Raw genomic sequence first — 20,081 nt, 5'->3', positions numbered from 1 at the left:
AACAAGAGTGTCCGGTTGACTTGACTTTAATCATCACTGCATTTATGTTATTAGTGTTGTTTGTGGTCAAGGTTTCTTGCCCATCCAAAAAAAGAACAGACTTTCGTGGGACCTCCAGCTACGCCGTATAAATGATGGGCATGGCATGGTAACATTAGAGGCAGAAGTATAAAATCACCTGGATGAGAGATCCGCTGTGCCCTTTCAGTCTATATGTCAGCTTTATTAGAAGTGTGCAGTATGCAGTGTGGCAGAGCTTGACACATGCACTCTAATTTAAGAGTGCTGCACTAAGACAAGCTATTTGCCAGCAGCACAAAAAGTAATAAAAAGGAAATAGCAACAGAAACATATTACTACTAGGGATGAGCACGAGTACTTGAGTATTCAGGTACTCGGATATGGCAGCAATGATCAATCATGAAAATGATGATCGATAGTGATCACGCATGATGTGACTTTTCACTTAATTCGAAATCCAGTGACAATTACTTGACAACTAAACACAAAATTATTTTTAATTTTGAGACTGATTATGTTGTGGCTTTGAGGGGTACATTGTTTGTGAGAAACGTCTCATAGCAACCAAACTGATACAACACTGGAATACTATCATTACGATAATCAAAAGAGAGTGTAATTAACCGTGATTTGAACACCTGTCTCTGCAAAACATTTGCTAAACACGTTTTATTTTCATTTCATGTAAGAACTTTGACTCGTTAATGGATATTATTTAATAAAAGTAAATGTTTGTTAATGACCGTAAACCTCCCTGCCCTGCGTGAAGAAACATGCACCTGCATCTCAACGAAATGGAAGTAGAAGATTTCTGCACGAGTTTCCAAGTAAGATGTCCAATATAAAATGTCATTCCGTTGCACTTTCCCCAGTTGAAAGGTGGAAATTCAGACTCTCCAAGCTGAATGGAACGCTTCATGAATCACAGCAACAACAATACAGAGCATCGCGGCTTTCCTCACAAGAGCGGGCATTTGGGGACACACACACACACCAGGCGCGTGACAGTGGACTCAACGCGCTGAAGCAACACATATACAGCAGGCAAGTGTTTCAAACAGCTAGACAGAGCACAGCTAAACGGAACACAATGCAGCGTCTTCAAACTGAACTTCAATTTAACACACATTTTAAAAATGCAATGGTTATGGCATCTCCTGTTATTTGAAAATAGACAGTTCAGACAGTCACTAAAAAAACTGGTGCGTGCTTACTAAGATTACTATGGTAACCTGAAGGAAGAACAGACAGACATGCGTTGGGCACATTCTTTAAGAGTTGGACAGCGAATCTTCACATAATGATAAAATATGATGCATTATATTTTGAATCTTTTGTACATTTTGTAAAAAAAATTTATAACAGTCTATAATAATGAATAGACAATACACTGGAACAACAAGGCACAATGCAGCAGCCATAGATGTTTGTCAGACATGTTATTATATATACAGTCATGTAATTGCTCCTCGAGTACTCGACAAGTACGCGCCGTGCCCATCTCGAGACTCGAGTCTGGAGCCAGTGCTGAAGCAGTCTCATATGCATCAACCCGAGTGAGTGGCCACCACTGAGGATGTCATATACCCCAGGAGCCTCTGAAACAGTTTCAGTGGAACCGCTGTCTTCTGTCTGAACGCCTTCAAACAGGTCAGCACCGACTGTGTGTGCTCGTTCATGAGGTGCGCCGTCATCGAGACTGAGTCCAACTCCAAGCCAAGAAAATAAATGCTCTGAACCGGGAGGAGCTTGCTCTTTCCCCAGTTGACCCGAAGCCCTAGTCGGCTGAGGTGCAAGAGCACCAGGTCCCTGTGTGCACACAACACATCCCAAGAGTGAGCTAGGATTAGCCAATCGTCGAGATAGTTGAGGATGCGAACGCCCACTTCCCTTAACGGGGCAAGGGCTGCCTCTGAGACCTTCATGAAGACGCGAGGGGACAAGGACAGGCCGAAAGGGAGGACCTTGTACTGATACGCCCGACCCTCGAATGTGCCGGAGAGCCTCCATCTGCTGCTTCACCGCCGAGAACTGCTGGGCAAAGTCCTTGAAGGTGTCGCCGAACAGGCCAACCTGGGAAATGGGGGCGCCAAGGAACTGTGCCTTGTTGGCCTCTCCCATCTCGACCAGGTTGAGCCAAAGGTGGCGCTCCTGGACCACCAAAGTGGACATCGCCCGCCGAGAGACCGCGCCGTGACCTTCGTCGCCCGGAGTGCGAAGTCGGTCGCCAAGCGCAGCTCCTGCATCAATCCCGGTGCAGAACTACCCTTGTGCAGTTCCTTTAGCGCCTTGGCTTGGTGGACTACACTACATCGAAACAACATCGAGTGAGTGACAGATAGGGAACTATATTACGTGGCGTAAATTTTTTTTTATTGTTATTATTTACTATTGAACATAGGTGTTTTTTGCTTTTATAAAATGATGGCAACAGCAATATAATAAAAACACCAAAGGCTGTGCATTACAGTAATTTTATCAAAGTTAAAGGGACAGTTTTGTGTTTCACAAAAAAGAATGCAGCAAGAAATAATCATAAAATTTACAAAAAGTTCCGAGCACATGAATGAACAAGCAAAGTCGTATTTACCAGTGGGAAAATCGGAATTCTAGATGACACCTAAGTTGTAAAACTGGAAGGGATGTGTTGACATAAAAGATGATGCAAGGCAATGTTTTTGCAAACTTATTTAAATTTCAGTGCTTTATGTGTGTTATACATGACAAATCTTATATGACAGTTCATATTATAAACAAAACATTCTTTAAAATATTAACATTTAACTTAGGAAAAAAAAACTGAGCCCAAGCAAATTAAAGAACATATAGAGTGCAACCCAAGCACTACTTCCAATGCCCTTCTATTTAATTTGCAATGCTGATACAAAACAAACCCCAGGAAATGTCACACTAGCTTTAAGCCTTACCTTCAGTGAGTCAAAGCAGGCGATCACCCTTCCATTCTCCACCTGGCAGCTCTTGGGCGGGTGTGCGAATTTGCATTCTTCATCACTACGCGAGCACGTTCCCCTCTGAAACTGTCGGCACACCTCAAGAGTGAGCCATTTTGTGTCTCGTATCGAAGCAATGCTTAAAGCCATAGCAAAGCTGAGCTGAGCTGAAACAGAATATGTAGGCTGCTTTGCTATAAGGTGTCAGGGATAGTTTTGATTTAGGCTCAAATAATTTAAAGACCATCAGATTCAAATTGCGTGTTGTTTTAGTTTGTTGGTGGGGACCTTTAATAAGAGTTGTCACATTCAAACCTCCTTTGGCTATAGCATGGGAGATGGCTGCTGTCAGTGAAGCTGTCAATCTCTGCCAAGTTATTTATCAGTCATTTAGTCCCATGTGCAAAACACTGGCGCAACCATGCTTGAGGACATCCGTAGAACTGATGTCTTTGTCTTCAAATGTCCTTTATGATGGGTCCATTGTTGTGGATAACGCTACTTAAAGGCAATGGCTCTGCCGTTTGTGAATGGATGAAGAGTGTTGTTTCCTTGTGCTTTGGCAAGTCAGATATATTTAACTGTGGTCTCTTGCACTCAGTCTTCGCGTGAAAAATACGTAGGGCCAGACACATTGGAGGCCAAGCCAGTGTGGTTTACAGTGTAGGATGTGAGTGGTAAGCAGCTTCAAGTAGGGACGTCATCAGAGAAGGCACTTTCTTCTGTCCAGGACCTAGGAAAAGAAAATAAAGACAAAGTTTGACTTTAGTAAGACATTGTGTCAGCAGAAGCTTAGCACATAGATATGAATTACAGTCCCAGCTTAACTTGCAATCACCTCAGAAAGGATGAACAGTCTACCAACATCATCCACTTAAAAGGAATAGCCTAAGGAACATTCTGGCATAAACTCAAACTAGAATCAAATTGCTGATCACATGAGAACAGAGCATGTATAGGGGAAAAACAGTGGTATAAATGGACCAAAGTGTCGAGATTGGTAAATCGGCAAAATACAGAGACACAGTGGCACCAAAAGAGATACATTCCCCTCCTCAAAATCATTCAAGTCTCTCTGCCCTGTTTGAGTAACGCCTAATGATTCTTTAGCCAATAGAAAATCTGAAGTGCCACAATATTCCTGACAGCATCCAACTGACAGAAAATAAACAGATGCGTATTCCAGATGTGATTACGTCAGCGATGGGTGCCACAACACCTCGACCAAACACAACCAGTTCAAATTAAACACTGTGCCAGCGAGGACAGACAGACAGACAGACAGACAAATAGATAGATAAAAATGTAATTTCACATTTATGTGATGTGAATTTTACCCCGTAACATTCTGAAGAATTTGAGCACCTTTGGAAGATTTTTGAGAAAGCTTATAACGAAAGCGCCACTGCTAGACTCATCAGTGAAATAATACACAGCCTCTGGCATGACTTATGAACCTTTCACAAAACTTGCTGCTGAAATAGAGGTCTTTTCTTGGAACATCTGGAAATATTTTCTTGTGCAAAATATGGAACAGGAGGAGAGGGTATGGGTGGGGGTGGTGCAGACGAAACAGGGCAGTAAAAATCTGCAGCTGCCATTTAAGATTCCCGTTGCAGTGTAATGACGAACAGTGCTGAACAATAACTACTGTGTGCTACTAAAGATTATACTTGTTAAACCTTTGAATTGTGTGTAATAAACTTTTAGTGCTGAGTTACAGGATGAATTGATATAAACGTGTTCAAACATGCACTGCTGTGTTTCCCCAGGATTTTTGTCAGAACCAGTGCTGTTGTGAGCGCGCCCACAACGCCGGACCCGTATTAAGGCGTGTTGGTCGAAGAATATATTAAAACAAGGGTGTCAAACTCAATTTCAGCCTGGGCCACATCAGGGTTTATTTGTGCCCTCAAAGGGCCCGTTGAAAATGTAGTACCAGCACCTGCTTTGGTAGCACCCATGCAAATAATATTACATGTTATGTGCATTGAAATGCACATTTGACAGTATAGCATTGATTTTGAGGTTGGGATGCAGATGAAAATAATGATATTAACAACAGTAACATCTGTGGAAAAATGAACACCTAATTTTTATATGGCTAAATTGAAATATTCCGACAGTGTGACTAAGTTGGGTCTTCTGTACAGATTCCTTTCATCAGGCTCCTACTAATTAAACTACAGTCATTTCTTGGAATTTCTGAAGGCAAACAAAACAACTAACATTTTCCTACAATCAGACAGCATTACAAGAGTACAGATTTTACACAGATGGAAAACTGATAGCTTGGTCCATAATTATGAAAATGCACCATAGTTCTTCCATAGTATTAACAATGATATTTGTAATAGTTCATGGTAACCATGTAAAACGATGCATGGCTCCACACTACCATAGTTAGTAACCATGGTTTCTAAAGAACTATGGCATTTATTGTAATGAAAAAACAGTAGTCTAAATACATTTAGAAACTTTTTCAGCCACAACTACCATAGGTAATACAGTACAGTTAGTGTTACTACAGTAAATCCATGGTACATTTTTGTAAGCTTTGTGATCAGTGAATTGAAAAATCCTAATAATGTATGTTTTATTTGTCAGTGCCGTTTAGAATGTGGGGGCTGTTTGTTTTAAACTGAGACATAAGAATTTTGCAACAGACAATTATGTACCGCATTCAAACAGGTTTTGCAATCACTGCCGCGCATCTCAGTGCTTCACAAGCGCATTTTAAACAGTCTGTGCGGTTGAGACCTGTCCGCGAATCATAGCACCTGCTCTGCCCTCGTGCTGCTATGATTAAGCCGTGTTGATAATTGACCCGTGTAGCACTGTTTCATTCCACTTTTTAAGCGAGTAAACTGCACTCCAAAACATACAGTTGACAGGGAAGGCTCATTTATATTCACGAGGAAAACACTAACTGATTGTTCAGTGAAACGTTGCAATCCCCTGCCATCCTACGTTTCAGAAATTAGCTCGCGGGCCACTTGAAATTAAGAGAGTTTGACACGTGTTGTTATGCGGCGACATCAATGTAAGTGCGTATATTTGTGTGTGTATGTGGTGGGGTCTCTTTCGCAGTGTACAAAGTGCACAGCTGACTGGGGCTGGCAAGCATTATGTTGCGTCAAGAATATTAAACGAACCATTTGAAATACCAACAGCGGCGCTCATAATTCAGCAATGGTGCTGCACCGCTGCAAAATGCATACAGGGGAAACACTGCACTGACTGATGTTTGAGAAAAGTACCATACTACTAATACTATTTTCCAGTTATACAGTGTTCAGAATGCAAATTTCTGATATACATGAAATATCAGGATGACTACAACATTTGCCAAAACGTGCAGTATAAAAATTGCACCAGACTTGACCTTCAACTTCCATTGCGACAAATGATGCAATATCAACTGCAATTATTAAAATCTCTTTTTAGACTCATTACTTGATCAGACTGCCAAAGCCAAACATTAAAATATTTTTAGAAATTTTAAAATTAGATTAAAATGCAAAATAACTGTATTTACTGTATTTCCGAGATTACTGTAAACCACTCGCTGAAAACATGACAACAATGCATATTAATGTATGAAATATTATTGTTACATAGTGCATACCATTTCGCATCCTATTTAAAAAAAAGAAACCACTTTACATTATATTCTGTGTAGATTGTGGTAGGCAGTACATTAGTATTCTATTCCGAACATACCCCCTGTGATTGGTTCACTTCATTATTAGAGCTAGTGGTAATCCACTTCTTTTGTCTTTCACCAATACCGCCCACCGAGCATTAGAGTAATCTAATGAACTAGAGTGTTTCTTTCATTTTCCACTCTTGTGGCCAAGGGTTTTTTTCTTCTATCTTGTTCCCATAATGCCTAACAACCACAAGAGTGCAGACACAAAACATTTTATTGAGCCATAATGAGAGAAAAAATTATTATTCGACTATTCGGGTGATAACTGCAATGATTAATCAATAGCTCTTAATCGACTATTCAGCTTGTGCCTTGACTTAAAAGGTTGTATTAAACGTGCTATTAACAATAAAGAGGACAAAATCATATTTTAAAAATACCTCTAAATGACATTCACTGAATTAAAGAAAAAAAAATACTTTTAAGTTTCAGTAAAAAAAAAAACTATTGTTATCAAGTATTTTGTCTTGTTTTCCATTTAAAAATATCTAAAAATCCTTAAAACAAGATACATTAACTTTAGAAGCAACATATAAGATATTAAGAACTGCTTTCAGAGAATGTATCTTAAATATAAGTGTATTTTGTATATAAGTGTATTATTTCACTTGTTTATAATTCTGTCAGTGCAGAAAAGTCAAAATATACTTATATTCAATATATAGTCTCTGAAAGCAAGTCTAAATATCTTATATGTTGTTATATATTATGTTGCTTCTTAGGTAAATGTATGTTGTTTTAAGGAATTTTAGATATTTAAAAATATTAAATATTTAATATTATATTCAACATTCTCAGATAACGGGGGCCTGTGTAGCTCAGCAAGTAAAGACGCTGACTACCACACCTGGAGTCGCAAGTTCGAATCCAGGGCGTGCTGAGTGACTCCAGTCAGGCTTCCTAAGCAACCAACTGGCCCGGTTGCTAGGGTGGGTAGAGTCACGTTGCGTTAACCTCCTTGTGGTCACCATAATGTGGTTCTCGCTCTCGGTGTGGCGCGTGGTGAGATGTGCGTGGATGCTGCGGAGAACAGCGTGAAGCCTCCACACATGCTAGGTCTCCACGGTAACGTGCTCAACAAGCCACGTCATAAGATGCACTGATTGACGGTCTCAGATGCGGAGGCAACTGAGATTTGTCCTCTGCCACCTGGATTGAGGTGAGTCTACGCCACCATGAGGACCTAAAGTGCATTGGGAATTGGGCATTCCAAATTGGGTAGAAAAGATAAAAATTTTTAAAAAAAAAACATTCTCAGATAACAATTTTTTCTTCTGCATTATAGCTGCTAAATGTACATTGTTTTAAAGGAGTTTTAGATATTTATATTTGAAAACAAAAACAAATCAAAAACGTAGTTTGTTGCAGTGTATAATGGGGCAAATTGTACCCTGTCACCTTTTTGTTCACTTCGATCCATCTTTAACTCACAAAAAACAAACTCTCTCTTCTTAATAAAGCTGCATGTTGCCAATTTTCTTTACGATAAAACACACCGTGTCTTCATATATTTTGATTCAATAAGTTGTGAGCCATCACGTTTTCATCTAGCTGCATCAAGAACCAAAGTGTGTATTGCCGAGATGCATTTATAATCTCTCCCCCTTAGATCGGGTCACTTCACGCGACTCATATAAGCGGAGCTGACCGCACAGAGAAATGCCAGTTTCGGAATTTGTACTTATTTACATTACCTGCTTGCATTAAAGATATAACACAGACTCGCCAAGGTGTTTCCTTTAAAGACGCTCTGACATGCAAGTTTTGCTTAAGCAGGACAGCAGCTCCGGCTCCGCTTTATTTCACAATAAGAGTGCTTCTGTATTTACTTATTTTTTATTTTTGTATAATTTTCTAATACATTGTGATCTATATCACCTGAAGCTGTTTGGAAAGTCTGGACTGTGAGTAGGGCTGAAGCGATTAGTGGATGTTCTCGACAACGTCGACAATTAAAAATTGTCAACAAAAAATGTTGTCGAATAGTCGTTTGATCTCATTTAATGTAACATGAGATCACATTAAACTCTAATGATGACACGCGAGAGCAGCACTGCAGTTCACGCCTGACTGAGGAGAGGAAGAATTACACAGCTCACAGTCCAGATGCACTCTAAACTTTCCAAACAGCTTCAGGTGATGTAGATCGCAAAGTATGAGGGAATTATAATGCAAAAATACAAAATAAGTAAATACGGAAGCAATCTCGTTGCGAAATAAGCGGAGCTGGAGCTCTTTAAAGGAAACACCCCAGCATTACATCTTAAATGCAGTTATATTTAATGCATTATAGCTTTATTAAAGTTCAAATAATAAGGAAGCAGATCATGTAAATAACTATGAACTCCGAAACTGGCATTTCTTTGTGCGGTCAGTGCCTCTTCTATGAGTTGCGCAAATGTCTGATCTAAGGCGGAGAGATTGAAACTGCATCTGGCTGATAAACACTCTGTCACAGGGACTCGCGTCCCTCAAGCATGCATGCTTAATGCAGCTAGATTATAACATGATGGCTCGTGACTTATTGAATCATAATATATATGTCACTGTGCATTTCTTATCGTGAAGAAAATTGGCAATACGCAGCTTTATTAATAAGAGAGAGGTTTTTTTTTTTGTGAGTTAAAGATGGATTGAAGTGAACAGAAAGATGGGAGAGGGTAGTCTTCGCCCCATTATACACTGCAACAAACAATGTTTTTGTTTTGGCTTGTTTTCCAAAAATAATATCTAAAACTCATTTAAAACAATATGCATTCACCTGAGAAGAAGCATATAAGATATTTAGACTTGCTTTTAGAGAATAGATCTTGAATATAAGTTTACTTTGTCTTAATTGCACTCGCAGAAGTAAAACCAAGTGAAAAAACTAATTTTGTTTGCCCTAAACTTCGACATTGTTTGCCAATGCTGTGAAATTAAACCACTATTAAAAAAAACTTCATAAAGCCATCAGAACTTAGGAAATAGCCCTCCATTAAGCTTAACAACAAGCAAGTTAATCAGGTGTTGGCTCAAAATAGCATCGTGCAGGGTCGGAAATGCCCCCAAAATTCAATATTTGAATTGCTCCTGTTTGAATTGTTTTTTTATATTGATAACATAACATATTCAATCCTCTGTGGTCACTGGAGGCACCGGCGTGATCACCTGACTTTTTTCCTGATAACAGCAGAAAGAAATACTCCATCATTTTTGGTCATACAGATAAGAGTAAGACATCTTTCGAAACTATTTAAACGTTTACTTTTATTTGTGTACACTCACAATAACAGCAAAATGTTGTGGTTTTGTAAAATAAAGAAATCATACGGGATGCACTTTCTGCTGTCTCGCTCTCCGTAAACTTCTATCTGGAGCATGTCACGAAAATGAACCGAAACTCAGCGTATACTTGCCTCGCAGACATGAGAAATATGTCTATAGAAAGCTTGAATTGTCTACTTTTAAATGAACCAATTTAAATTGAAAATAAATATTCTCTGATTGTGTAAACCTTATGAAACCAACGAGAGGTACAGTCTTTCCCGTTTGAGCTCATTATCGGTTTTGGAAGAAGACACGCTGTGAATTTACCTCAGAAGAAAAGCGTGATCCGATACGGCCTTTCTAACACAAAAAGTGTCTCACAAAAGATTATTTTATGAGCACTTTATTTTCTGCGCACTTTGCTAGTTTTAACACTTTTAATGACATAAACTTGTGAGATTCGATACACTCTGTTCCATAACTGTTCTAGCAGGACAATATGTCAAATAATTCAAAATCCTCAGACTCTGGAGACATTAAAAGACACTTACATGCTCATGCTGATGCCCCTGAGCAGGCCACGAGCCAGGGAATCGATTTAGTCGGAGAAATGCGGGAAATGCTGCGAGAGATGCTGAACATGTCGGCAATGCTAACGAAGGTCATTGCTGACTTGGAGGATCTTGCTGTGATATGTCGATCGATCATTGCTATGGAGGCGAAATTCACTGAGGTGGTTACAAGAGTGGGGGATGTCAAGAAACAGATCGATTATCTGGAGTCATCGGAGAGGGAATTATCTTCTAATCCGCTAGTGACCAAGGTGGATTTGGAGTGTGTCTGGGAAAAGCTGGAGGACACGGAGAACCGTAGCCGGCAGAATAACGTCCGAATCATTGGAATCCCTGAGGGAGCAGAGGGACAGGATACGGTGAAATTCCTGGATGGGCTCTTTCCGAATCTGCTCGACATAGCAGGCCATAAGCTGGAAATCGAGCGAGCTCACAGGGTTCCTGCTCGTCGATCCGCAGAGGGAGACAGGCCCTGATCAATTCTGGCCAAATTTCTGAGATCATCCGATCAAGATCTTGTGTTACGTGATGCAAGGAGTAAAGGAAGGCTTTCTTGGAAGAAACACAGCATTTTATTGTTCCCAGACTTTGCAAATTCAACAAGAGAGAAGTGTGGTCGATTCAAGGAATGCAAGAAACTTTTACACAAGGTCACTTTTGCACTGATATTCCCAGCCAAATTGAGAATAGATGCTAAGGATGGCCGTAAAACATTCACATGCCCACAGCAAGCAATGTCCTTCATAAAGTCAATGGAGTGAGTAAGTCATCTCGTTGTACTCACGTTGCAGCCAAGCTCACTGAACATTCGCTTGACTGTTTGAAGATTCTGCGCGCTTTTTTTTGTGCTGTTCCGCCTAGTGGCTGGAGTTTTTTTTGTAAAGTAACACGCCTTCAGGACAGTTTTATGGATGAACCTACACACTCTTTGTGCTTGATCCTCCTATTGGCTGGAGTTTGTTTTGTGGAGTATTTTTTGCAAAGTCAATGGAGTGAGTGGGTCATCTAGTTGTAATCACGTTGCAGCCATATGGACCGGCTCACTGAACATTTGCTTGACTGTTTGAAGAATCTGCGTGTTCTTTTTGTGCTGGTTTCACCTAGCGGCTGGAGTTTATTTTGTAGAGTGTCACACCTTCAGGACAGTTTTATGGATGGAGCTACATGCTCTTTGTGTTTATTCTGCCTGTTGGCTGGAGTTTGATTTATAGATTATCTTTTGCTGTGTAATTCTATCTCACAAAATTTGAATAGAAACACCGGACTTGAGTAATCCGATGGCAAGATTGTCATGGGGGTTCTCGTAGGCCTACATGGACTGTTTGAGTTTGGAAGGATGGACGCCAGTTGGCGCTGTCGTGAGCGGGGTTAATGCGCACGTTTTTATTTTTTCTGTTTGTTTTGTTCTGGGGGAAGTTTGGGTTTTGATTGTCGCACTAATGTTGAAATGTGGTCTTTATAATCTTGTTTTTGACACACAATCTATTTTTTCTTATATGTCAAAATGTCAAATGTTAATATGAGTGGATTGTCTCTCTCCATGTGGAATGTGAAGGGGTTGGGGCACCCCATAAAAAGAAGGAAGGTTATTTCTCTTCTTAAGTGCAAGAAATATGATATAGTGTTTCTTCAAGAAACGCATCTTTCTCCGCAGGAAGCTGAAAAATTTGGAAAGATATGGGGTGGGCATTTATTTTATACTGCTGGCTCGAGCAAGAGCAGGGGAGTCATTACACTGATAAGTAAACATCTACAATTCAAATGTCTCAAACAGAGTAAAGATAAATTAGGGAGAGTCATTAAGCTTTATTAAGCTAACATTATTGTTTTAGCTGAAATTCATGGACAAAGTCTTATTTTGGCTAATATTTATGCACCTAACGTTGATGATCAGGCCTTTTTATAGATCCTGAAGGGATGTTGCAAGCCGCTGGCACCCCTCATGATATAATATTGGGAGGAGACTTTAATCTTTTGATGGACTCAGTCCTAGATCATAGTGAATCAAAAGTGTGCAAGCCTCCTAGAGCAACACTGACGCTTCACAGGATGTGTAAAAATCTTGGATTTACAGATATCTGGAGACTTTTGAACCCATCTGGTAGGGACTACACATTTTTTCATCAGTCCATAAGATTTACTCTAGAACAGTTTTTTTTAGCCGCTCATTTCATCTATTTACTGACTGCTCAATTTGAAAAATTTTAGTCTCAGAACACACCCTGGTGTGATTAGAGGTGTTGCCACATATGAAGAAAACGAAATTATATAGTTGCTGCTTTACTGTATCCCTCTTGCAAAATCCTGAATTCCAACAAATGCTAAAGGCTGAAATCAATGCTTATATGGAGACCAACTGGTCATCAGTATCCTCTGTGGGCATGACTTGGAAGGCACTTAAGGCGGTTCTTAGGGGTCATACAGTATGCCTCATTCATCAAAAAATCCAAAGCACGAGAACTCGTGGAGTTGGAAGGGAATATTAAAAGTGCCGAGGCAGAGCTGAAGCGCTGAATGTCATCTGATGGCCTTAGAGAATTGACCCAATTGAAATACAGATATAATACTATGTTGTCTCGGAAGGTGGAGTTTTGGCTATTCAGGGCAAGACAGTCATACTTTCAGTCGGGGAACAAAGCAGGGAAGCTACTGGCTAGATATATAAAACAGAGAGAGTCTTTTTCTACCATTCCCTCAGTGAAATCTGCTGGTGGTGAAATATTTACCTCGGCCACTGATATTTATAATGCTTTTAAAGAATTCTATCTTGATCTTTATAGTTCCACATCTTCGTCTACTGATGAGATATTAGACCTTCTTAAACTGTCAGCTGAGCAAAATAATTCTCGATTCTGAGATAACATTGGAGGAGCTTGGTGAGGTAATTAAGGCCTTGCCTACAGACAAGGTTCCGGGGCCAGATGGCTTTGCCGCTGAATTTTTTAGATCTTATGCTACAGAACTGGCTCCACTTTTGCTAGAAGTTTATACAGAATCATTAAAGAATGGAAAGCTTCCTCCAACCATGACACAAGCCCGGATCAGACTGATTCTTAAAAAGGACAAAGATCCAAGCGAGTGTAAGAGTTACCGTCCAATTTCCCTGATCCAGCTAGACGTTAAAATATTGTCAAAAATTTTGGCTAACCGATTAATTGAAGTTATGACATCTCTTATACATATAGATCAGGTGGGGTTTATTCGGGGCCGTAGCTCTTCTGATAACATTAGGCATTTCATCAATATCATGTGGTCAGTGGTGAATGATCAGACTCCATCTCACTTAATGTCGAAAAGGCATTTGATATGGTAGAATGGGATTATCTTTTTAGGATTTTGGAAATGTACGGGTTCAGGAATACTTTTACTGGATGGATTTAGTTACTTTATAGACACCCGATAGCGGCAGTACAAACAAATGGATTAATATCAGATTATTACACCCTGGATAGAGGCACCCGGCAGGGTTGCCCGCTTTACCCAATATTGTTATGTCTTGCCCTAGAACCATTAGCAGCCATGATATAAAAGGTGGATGATTTTCCAGGGGTGATGGTGGGAGGTGTGGCACATAAGCTTCTGCTTTACGCAGATGTTATTGTATTATTTGTCTCCGACCCCACTAGATCTATGCCTTGCCTCCACAAAATTATTTATTCCTTTTCTAATTCTCAGGATACAGAGTTAATTGGTCTAAATCTGAAGCTTTGTCTCTGACAGCGTACTGCCCGGTAACGGCTTTTCAGCCGGGCACCTTCCAGTGGCCCAAACAGGGCATTAAGTATTTGGGTATTTTATTCCCAGCAAATTTGTCTGATTTAGTTAGAGTTAATTTTGACCCTTTAATAAAAAGGTTTTTGAGCGATGTGGGCAGGTGGGCTTCATTACATTTATTGATGACTGGGAAGGTTTATGTTATTAAAAAGAATTGTATTCCAAAATTCAACTACATGCTACAATCTCTCCCTATAGATGTCCCCCTCTCTGATTTCAAGCAATCTGATTGCATAGCGAAGTCCTTCATTTAAAATGGTAAATGTCCCAGATTACATTTCAGTAAATTGCATAGGCCGACTGACAAAAGTGGGCTGGGCTTACCCAAGATTTAGTTTTATTATCATGCATTCGGTCTCAGACACTTGGCTCATTGGCTGCTTCCACCTGAGAAAGCCCCTCCCTGGTTTTGTATTGAACAGGAAGTTCTTGCCCCTATTTCGCCATTGCAAAGCCTTTCTATCAAACTAAATGGTGAAGTTAAGTTATACCCCGTTATCTCGCATTTGCACTCGGTATGGACAAAAGTGTCCCGAGTGTTTATTTTGGACATTTATTTAAATGTAGCCTCAAGCATATGGCTGAACCCAAAATTATGAATTAATAAGTCCCTTTCTGCTGGACAGAGTGGATTGAGAAGGCAGTTAATACACTCGGTGACCTATATGAGAGTGGAGTGTAGAGATCCTTTGAAAATGTAGTTCAACATTCCCAGATCTCAGTTCTTTAGGTATTTACAGTTGCGCCACCTGCTCTGTACTATTTTTGGGAGTAGCATACACCCCCCTAAAGCAGCAGATACTCTGGGAGTGGTGATTACTGCTTTTGGAAAAAGTCATGAGGCATCAATGTATTACTCCCTGCTAATTCAGAGTCTGAGGGACGGAGCTTCGGCTTCTCTCTAGAGAATATGGGAGAAAGATCTAAACTTGGTATTGGAGGAGGGAGTGTGGGCTAGGATTCTAAAAAACATCAAGTCTACATCTAGAGATGCAAGGGTGCGACTTATGCAATTTAAGATTTTACATCGATTCTATTGGACCCCCTCTAGATTGTATATGCTTGGTCTTAAAGACACACCCACCTGCTGGCGATGCCAATTAGAAAATGGGGACACAACATTGGTGGTGTTAAGATCCAAGAATTTTGGTGGAGGGTTCAGTGTTTTATGTGTGACGTATTGGCACTCAAATTTCATTTTGCCCCAGACTCTGTATTTTAGGCGATGGGGCGGTCATTAATATAGGGGATACATACATAAAAAATTGGGTCCTAGCCAGTGTTATGATCGGCAGACAGATTGTTCTTAGGGGATGGAAGTCGGCTGGAGCGCCCTCATTTCAAGAGTGGTGCACAGATATGGGGAGGGTGGTGGCATTCGAGTGTCATGTAGAAGGCTAGGCAACTTAGATTCATTTTATAAAAAATGGGGCAGCTATTTGGCCTTCTTGGAGGGCTCTCGGGGGAGGGTCAGTGGAGAGAGAAGTGTAGTTTTAAATGTGTGTGATTATTTTTTATATATTTTTTTTTTCTTTTCTTTTTTTTTTTTTGTGTGTGTATACTCAAGTGTGACCACAGGGATATTTGTTAAGGGCAGGGTAAGGTTGGGGGTTGGGAGGGGGAAAGGGAATAATGGGGGTTAAATGTTGATTCTGTGAATATATGTTTTGCTTTTCTTTGTCAGTTAGGTGAATCAATAAAAAGTGTTAATCAGAACAAAAAGATACATTCTCTTAAAGCAAGTCTAAATATCTTATATGTTGCTTCTCAAGTAAATGTATATTGTTTTAAGGATTTTTAGACAATTTTAAATGGATGATAACAATAGAATTTTTTGCAGTGAATTTCTTTACTGAATTAAACTTAATAAAAAGTATTATTTTTCCCTTTAATTCAGTGAATGTCATTTAGAGGTATTTTTAAAGGATGATTTTGTCCTCTTTATTGTTAGTAAGCATGTTTAATACAACCTTTTAAGTTGGGGCACATGCTGAATAATCGGTTAAGAGCTAATGATTAATCGTTGCAATATCGTAGAATAGTCGAATAACCGTTCTTATAATCGTTAGCTTAATCGATTATCAAAATAATCGTTAGTTGCAGCCCAAACTGTGAGCTGTGTTTTCTTCCTCTCCACTAACAGGCGCAAGCTGCAATCGGTGCTCCTCTCACGTGCCCTCATTAGAGTTTACTGTGATCTCATGTTAAGTTAAATTTGATCAAACAACTATTGGACAATGAAAATTTTTGTCGACAATTTTTTTGTTGTCAACGTTGTTGATAACATCGACTAATTGTTTCAGCCCTACCACGTATACTTCGTTTTTGTGCGTTCCAGATCGGCTTGCGCCCAGTCGACCACGTTGCTTTTCAAAGTATACTCTTCTGAATGCAAATACGAACATGTTCGACGCATGCCCACTACAGCTGCTTTGTGATACTCTTTTAGTACATTCAATGGCAGGCGCGGACGATGCGCACAGATGAGGACCGTGTTGCGGGCCACGCGGTCAGTCTGTGCGGACTGTGCTGATGACAAAAATTTTCACCACGCATACTATGCACGGAGCGATACGCAACGCAGACAGCCGAAGTATACTTTGGCCTTAAACCAAGATGACAAGGAACCATAGTAAAAAAAACTAACTGGTCAGTTAGTCATGTCTTAGTCAGAAAAAGGTCTCTGACATCTGTCATTTAAGATTTTTTTGCAAGGTATTCATTGAGCCCTTAGAAAACACATTAGCAAACCTTCCAACTTTAAAGGAGACCTATAACTCTAAGAAAAGAATGGGGAATTTCTGATTTGGATCGAGTCATTCAGACCCCTCAACCTGTGTTCCACTATCATACAACCCTGGCACCCGCTGTTCTATTCCAATTTTACCATTATAAAATTAAATGGCCTGCCATTCTCATCACACACGAGTCTCTACGGCAAGATTTAATTTTATAGCTTTACCCCAGAGAGTCAACCATAAAAAAATCGGATAGAAATCATGTGAAAGATGTGATCTCATGCAATTAATCCTCTTATATTTTTAGAACACAGAAACCCAATGGTCTAATTTATGAGGTGAATGACAGTTAAAGGGTGCTTCAGTAATATAATCCATCAGCTTGTACAGGTGCTTAAAGCTTATAAACTCAAATAATAGGCCAACAAAGTTGTTAGATTTGCAGGCCTGTTTTATTAGTTCTCTTTTCGAGGTACAGATCATGCAAATTCTTCCTGGCGAATACAGTACTGTGCAAAAGTTGTATGCACTTGTGAAACATTTTGCATTATGAGGTTGTCTTCAAAAAATAATGCCATATAAAGTTTTAATTAATCAATTAACATCATATTAAGTCCAGTAAACATAAAAAAAAAGCTAAATCAATATTTGGTGTGGCCATCTTTGTCTTCAAAACGGCACCAATTCTTGTAGGTACACCTGGACAGTTTTTCTTAGTTGTTGACAGAAAGGATGTTCCAAGCTTCTTGGAGAATTCGCCACAGTTCTTCTATCTATTTTGGCTGTCTCAATTGCTTCTGTCTCTTCATGTAATCCCAAACTGACTCGATGTTCTGTGGGGGCTATTCCATATATTTCCTATTGACACACTAAAGATGAAGATCTAAATAACCATCTTAAGAATGTTTTTGTAAAACTTCTTTTGTGCCTAAGACTTTTGCACAGTACTGTATATGGAATTAGCATACAAGGAAAGGAAAATTAAATGGCAGTCGTAAACAAATCATCAAAGCAAAGCTACAAAGCAAAATGTGCTCTCTTCCTTAGAGCAACTGTGATTCGAATCGATGCAAATACCTCCCTGTCAGCTGATCGTTCAACTAAGGCCAGTGCAGAGCAAAAACAATGGCTAGTTATCTCTAGATAAAACAATAATACCTGAGTAGGCTATAAATGTGAAGTGAGAATGTAAAAATTAGAGCTGTCAATCGTTTTTAATCAAAATTAATTAAATATGATGTTTAATTAATCAAATTAATCTCAATTAATCACGTTTATAAATATTTGCTGAGAAAGGCCCTCAAATAGAAATAATTATATATATAGTGATTAATATTTAAATAATTATAAATATACTATATTATGCAAATGTGCAAAATGCATTACATGATTGTGACAGATGAGTAAAACATTGATAAGACAATACAAAAAGTGGCTTTGGAAGGCAACATGTTTATTTCCATGTACAGTAATTGAACATAAGCCAGCCATTGGCCCACAGTTCACAACAATCCATTTTACAATTCAATTCGTCAGTCTGTCCGAGATAGAGTTATCATAAGTACTTTAAGGATGATTCAATGTACACGTGTCAGACAGATGCTTTTGAAGCATCTCACTTTGGCTGCATTGTGTAATCAACAGTTTTTTTGGGTGTCTGTGTCATGTTAAACATAGTTTGAAACTTAGAAAAACATGTCTCGAGATCCCTGCATTCGGAATTGCAATCTGTCCAGGTGTTTATACGCAAGAACGCATTTTCATCTTGTGCTGTCACTAGTGTCAAACAAGCCTGAGTGTGATTTGTTCTCTGTACAGCTGACAGTTGCCTATACAGCTGGAGTTTCGCTTACTGCCCCCTTCTGAAAACAGGTGGTACTTCAAGCTTGAATTGCTACAATGGTAGGAATATTCCTTTTTATGGTCTAGGGACATGAATAATTGCGTCCATTTTATTAACATATTAAATCAATGGCCCAGTAAAAATACTTTGTCCTATCCCAGGTTAATATGCAAAGTCAAATATAAATAGGTCATTTGTAGGTTGGTTTCCCTGAAAAGTTCTAAACAAACAAATATTTGCTATTTGCTTAAGTATCCTGGCCAGCCCAACACAGTAACACTGACTCAACCAATGGAGTGAGTTTGGGGCAGGACTCTCTGACAAGGGGGTGTTCAGGAAAATTTTTTGAATTGCATAATTTTGGCAATTCCAATTGGTAATGGCACAGAAATTACACACTTCACCTTTAAGTGACAACTATTATTATTCCCAGAAGAGTGTCGAAAAGTGTGCAAGATATTGCCAGGCCCATACAAAATATGCAGGCTTTTGATTTGGAGAGAAATCATCAGAATGTATTGTAACATGATAAAATGTGTGCATTGTACATTTTATCATGTTACAACACATTCTGTTGATTTCTCTCCAAATCAAAAGCCTGCATATTTTGTATGGGCCTGGCAATATCTTGCACACCAAACAGAGTGGAGAGTGCAAACACTCTGACTGGTAGTTCCACACATACTAAAACTAGCCAAAATAGTTGTCAAACGAACACTAAAGGGGCAGGGGATGTGTAGCTTTCTGCAGAGTTCTGGGGTGCAGATTCAGCCTGGACATAGTAGCCGAGTGCTATGAATCCTCAAGTTACTCTAGGGTTGGAGAACTGAGAGCTTTGACAGAGAGGCTGAAAGCTAGCAAACGGTGAAGGCATGACTGCAGGTCAGATAGGACAGATGGTGTGCAGGTAGGAAGGTGGCTTTGGTATCTTTGTTGTGACCTGCAGAGATTAGCACTGTCACGGTCCTGTCACACTGTCAGTCTGGGTGTTGTCATGTTTATTTTTCCCCCTTGTGGGAGTTTGTGTTGGTTTTTGCCTTTGTTTTTTGTATTAATAAATTCCTTTATTTTTAAAATCTGCGCTTGGGTCCTGAGCCTCATCATTCTCTGTATCCCTGACACTGCACACCCCCACCCTTCCCCACAACGATTAGTGATTCCGGAGGATGACGACTGGCTGAACAAAGCCAGGCACTCCACAGATGCAATTGTCTATTATAA

At 39.6% G+C, this 20,081-nt stretch overlaps 1 protein-coding gene across 16 annotated transcripts in view; it reads right to left on the bottom strand.

The window, feature by feature from the left end:
* The window catches only part of LOC127444939 (muscleblind-like protein 2a), a 183,486-nt gene that overhangs the window by 141,995 nt on the left and 21,410 nt on the right, over positions 1 to 20,081 (bottom strand). For all 16 annotated transcript variants that reach the window (XR_007897891.1, XR_007897892.1, XR_007897894.1 and 13 more), the window contains exon 2: positions 2,949 to 3,705. Coding sequence is in view for 12 of the 16 variants with exons in the window: in XM_051704607.1 (XP_051560567.1) it covers positions 2,949 to 3,122 (174 nt within the window). In the remaining 4 variants the exon portion in view is untranslated. The remainder of the gene's footprint in view (positions 1 to 2,948; positions 3,706 to 20,081) is intronic.

This window comes from Myxocyprinus asiaticus, chromosome 8 (genome assembly GCF_019703515.2).
Source record: "Myxocyprinus asiaticus isolate MX2 ecotype Aquarium Trade chromosome 8, UBuf_Myxa_2, whole genome shotgun sequence".
NCBI classification, from domain to species: domain Eukaryota; kingdom Metazoa; phylum Chordata; class Actinopteri; order Cypriniformes; family Catostomidae; genus Myxocyprinus; species Myxocyprinus asiaticus.
This window is presented reverse-complemented; position numbering and strand designations above follow the sequence as displayed.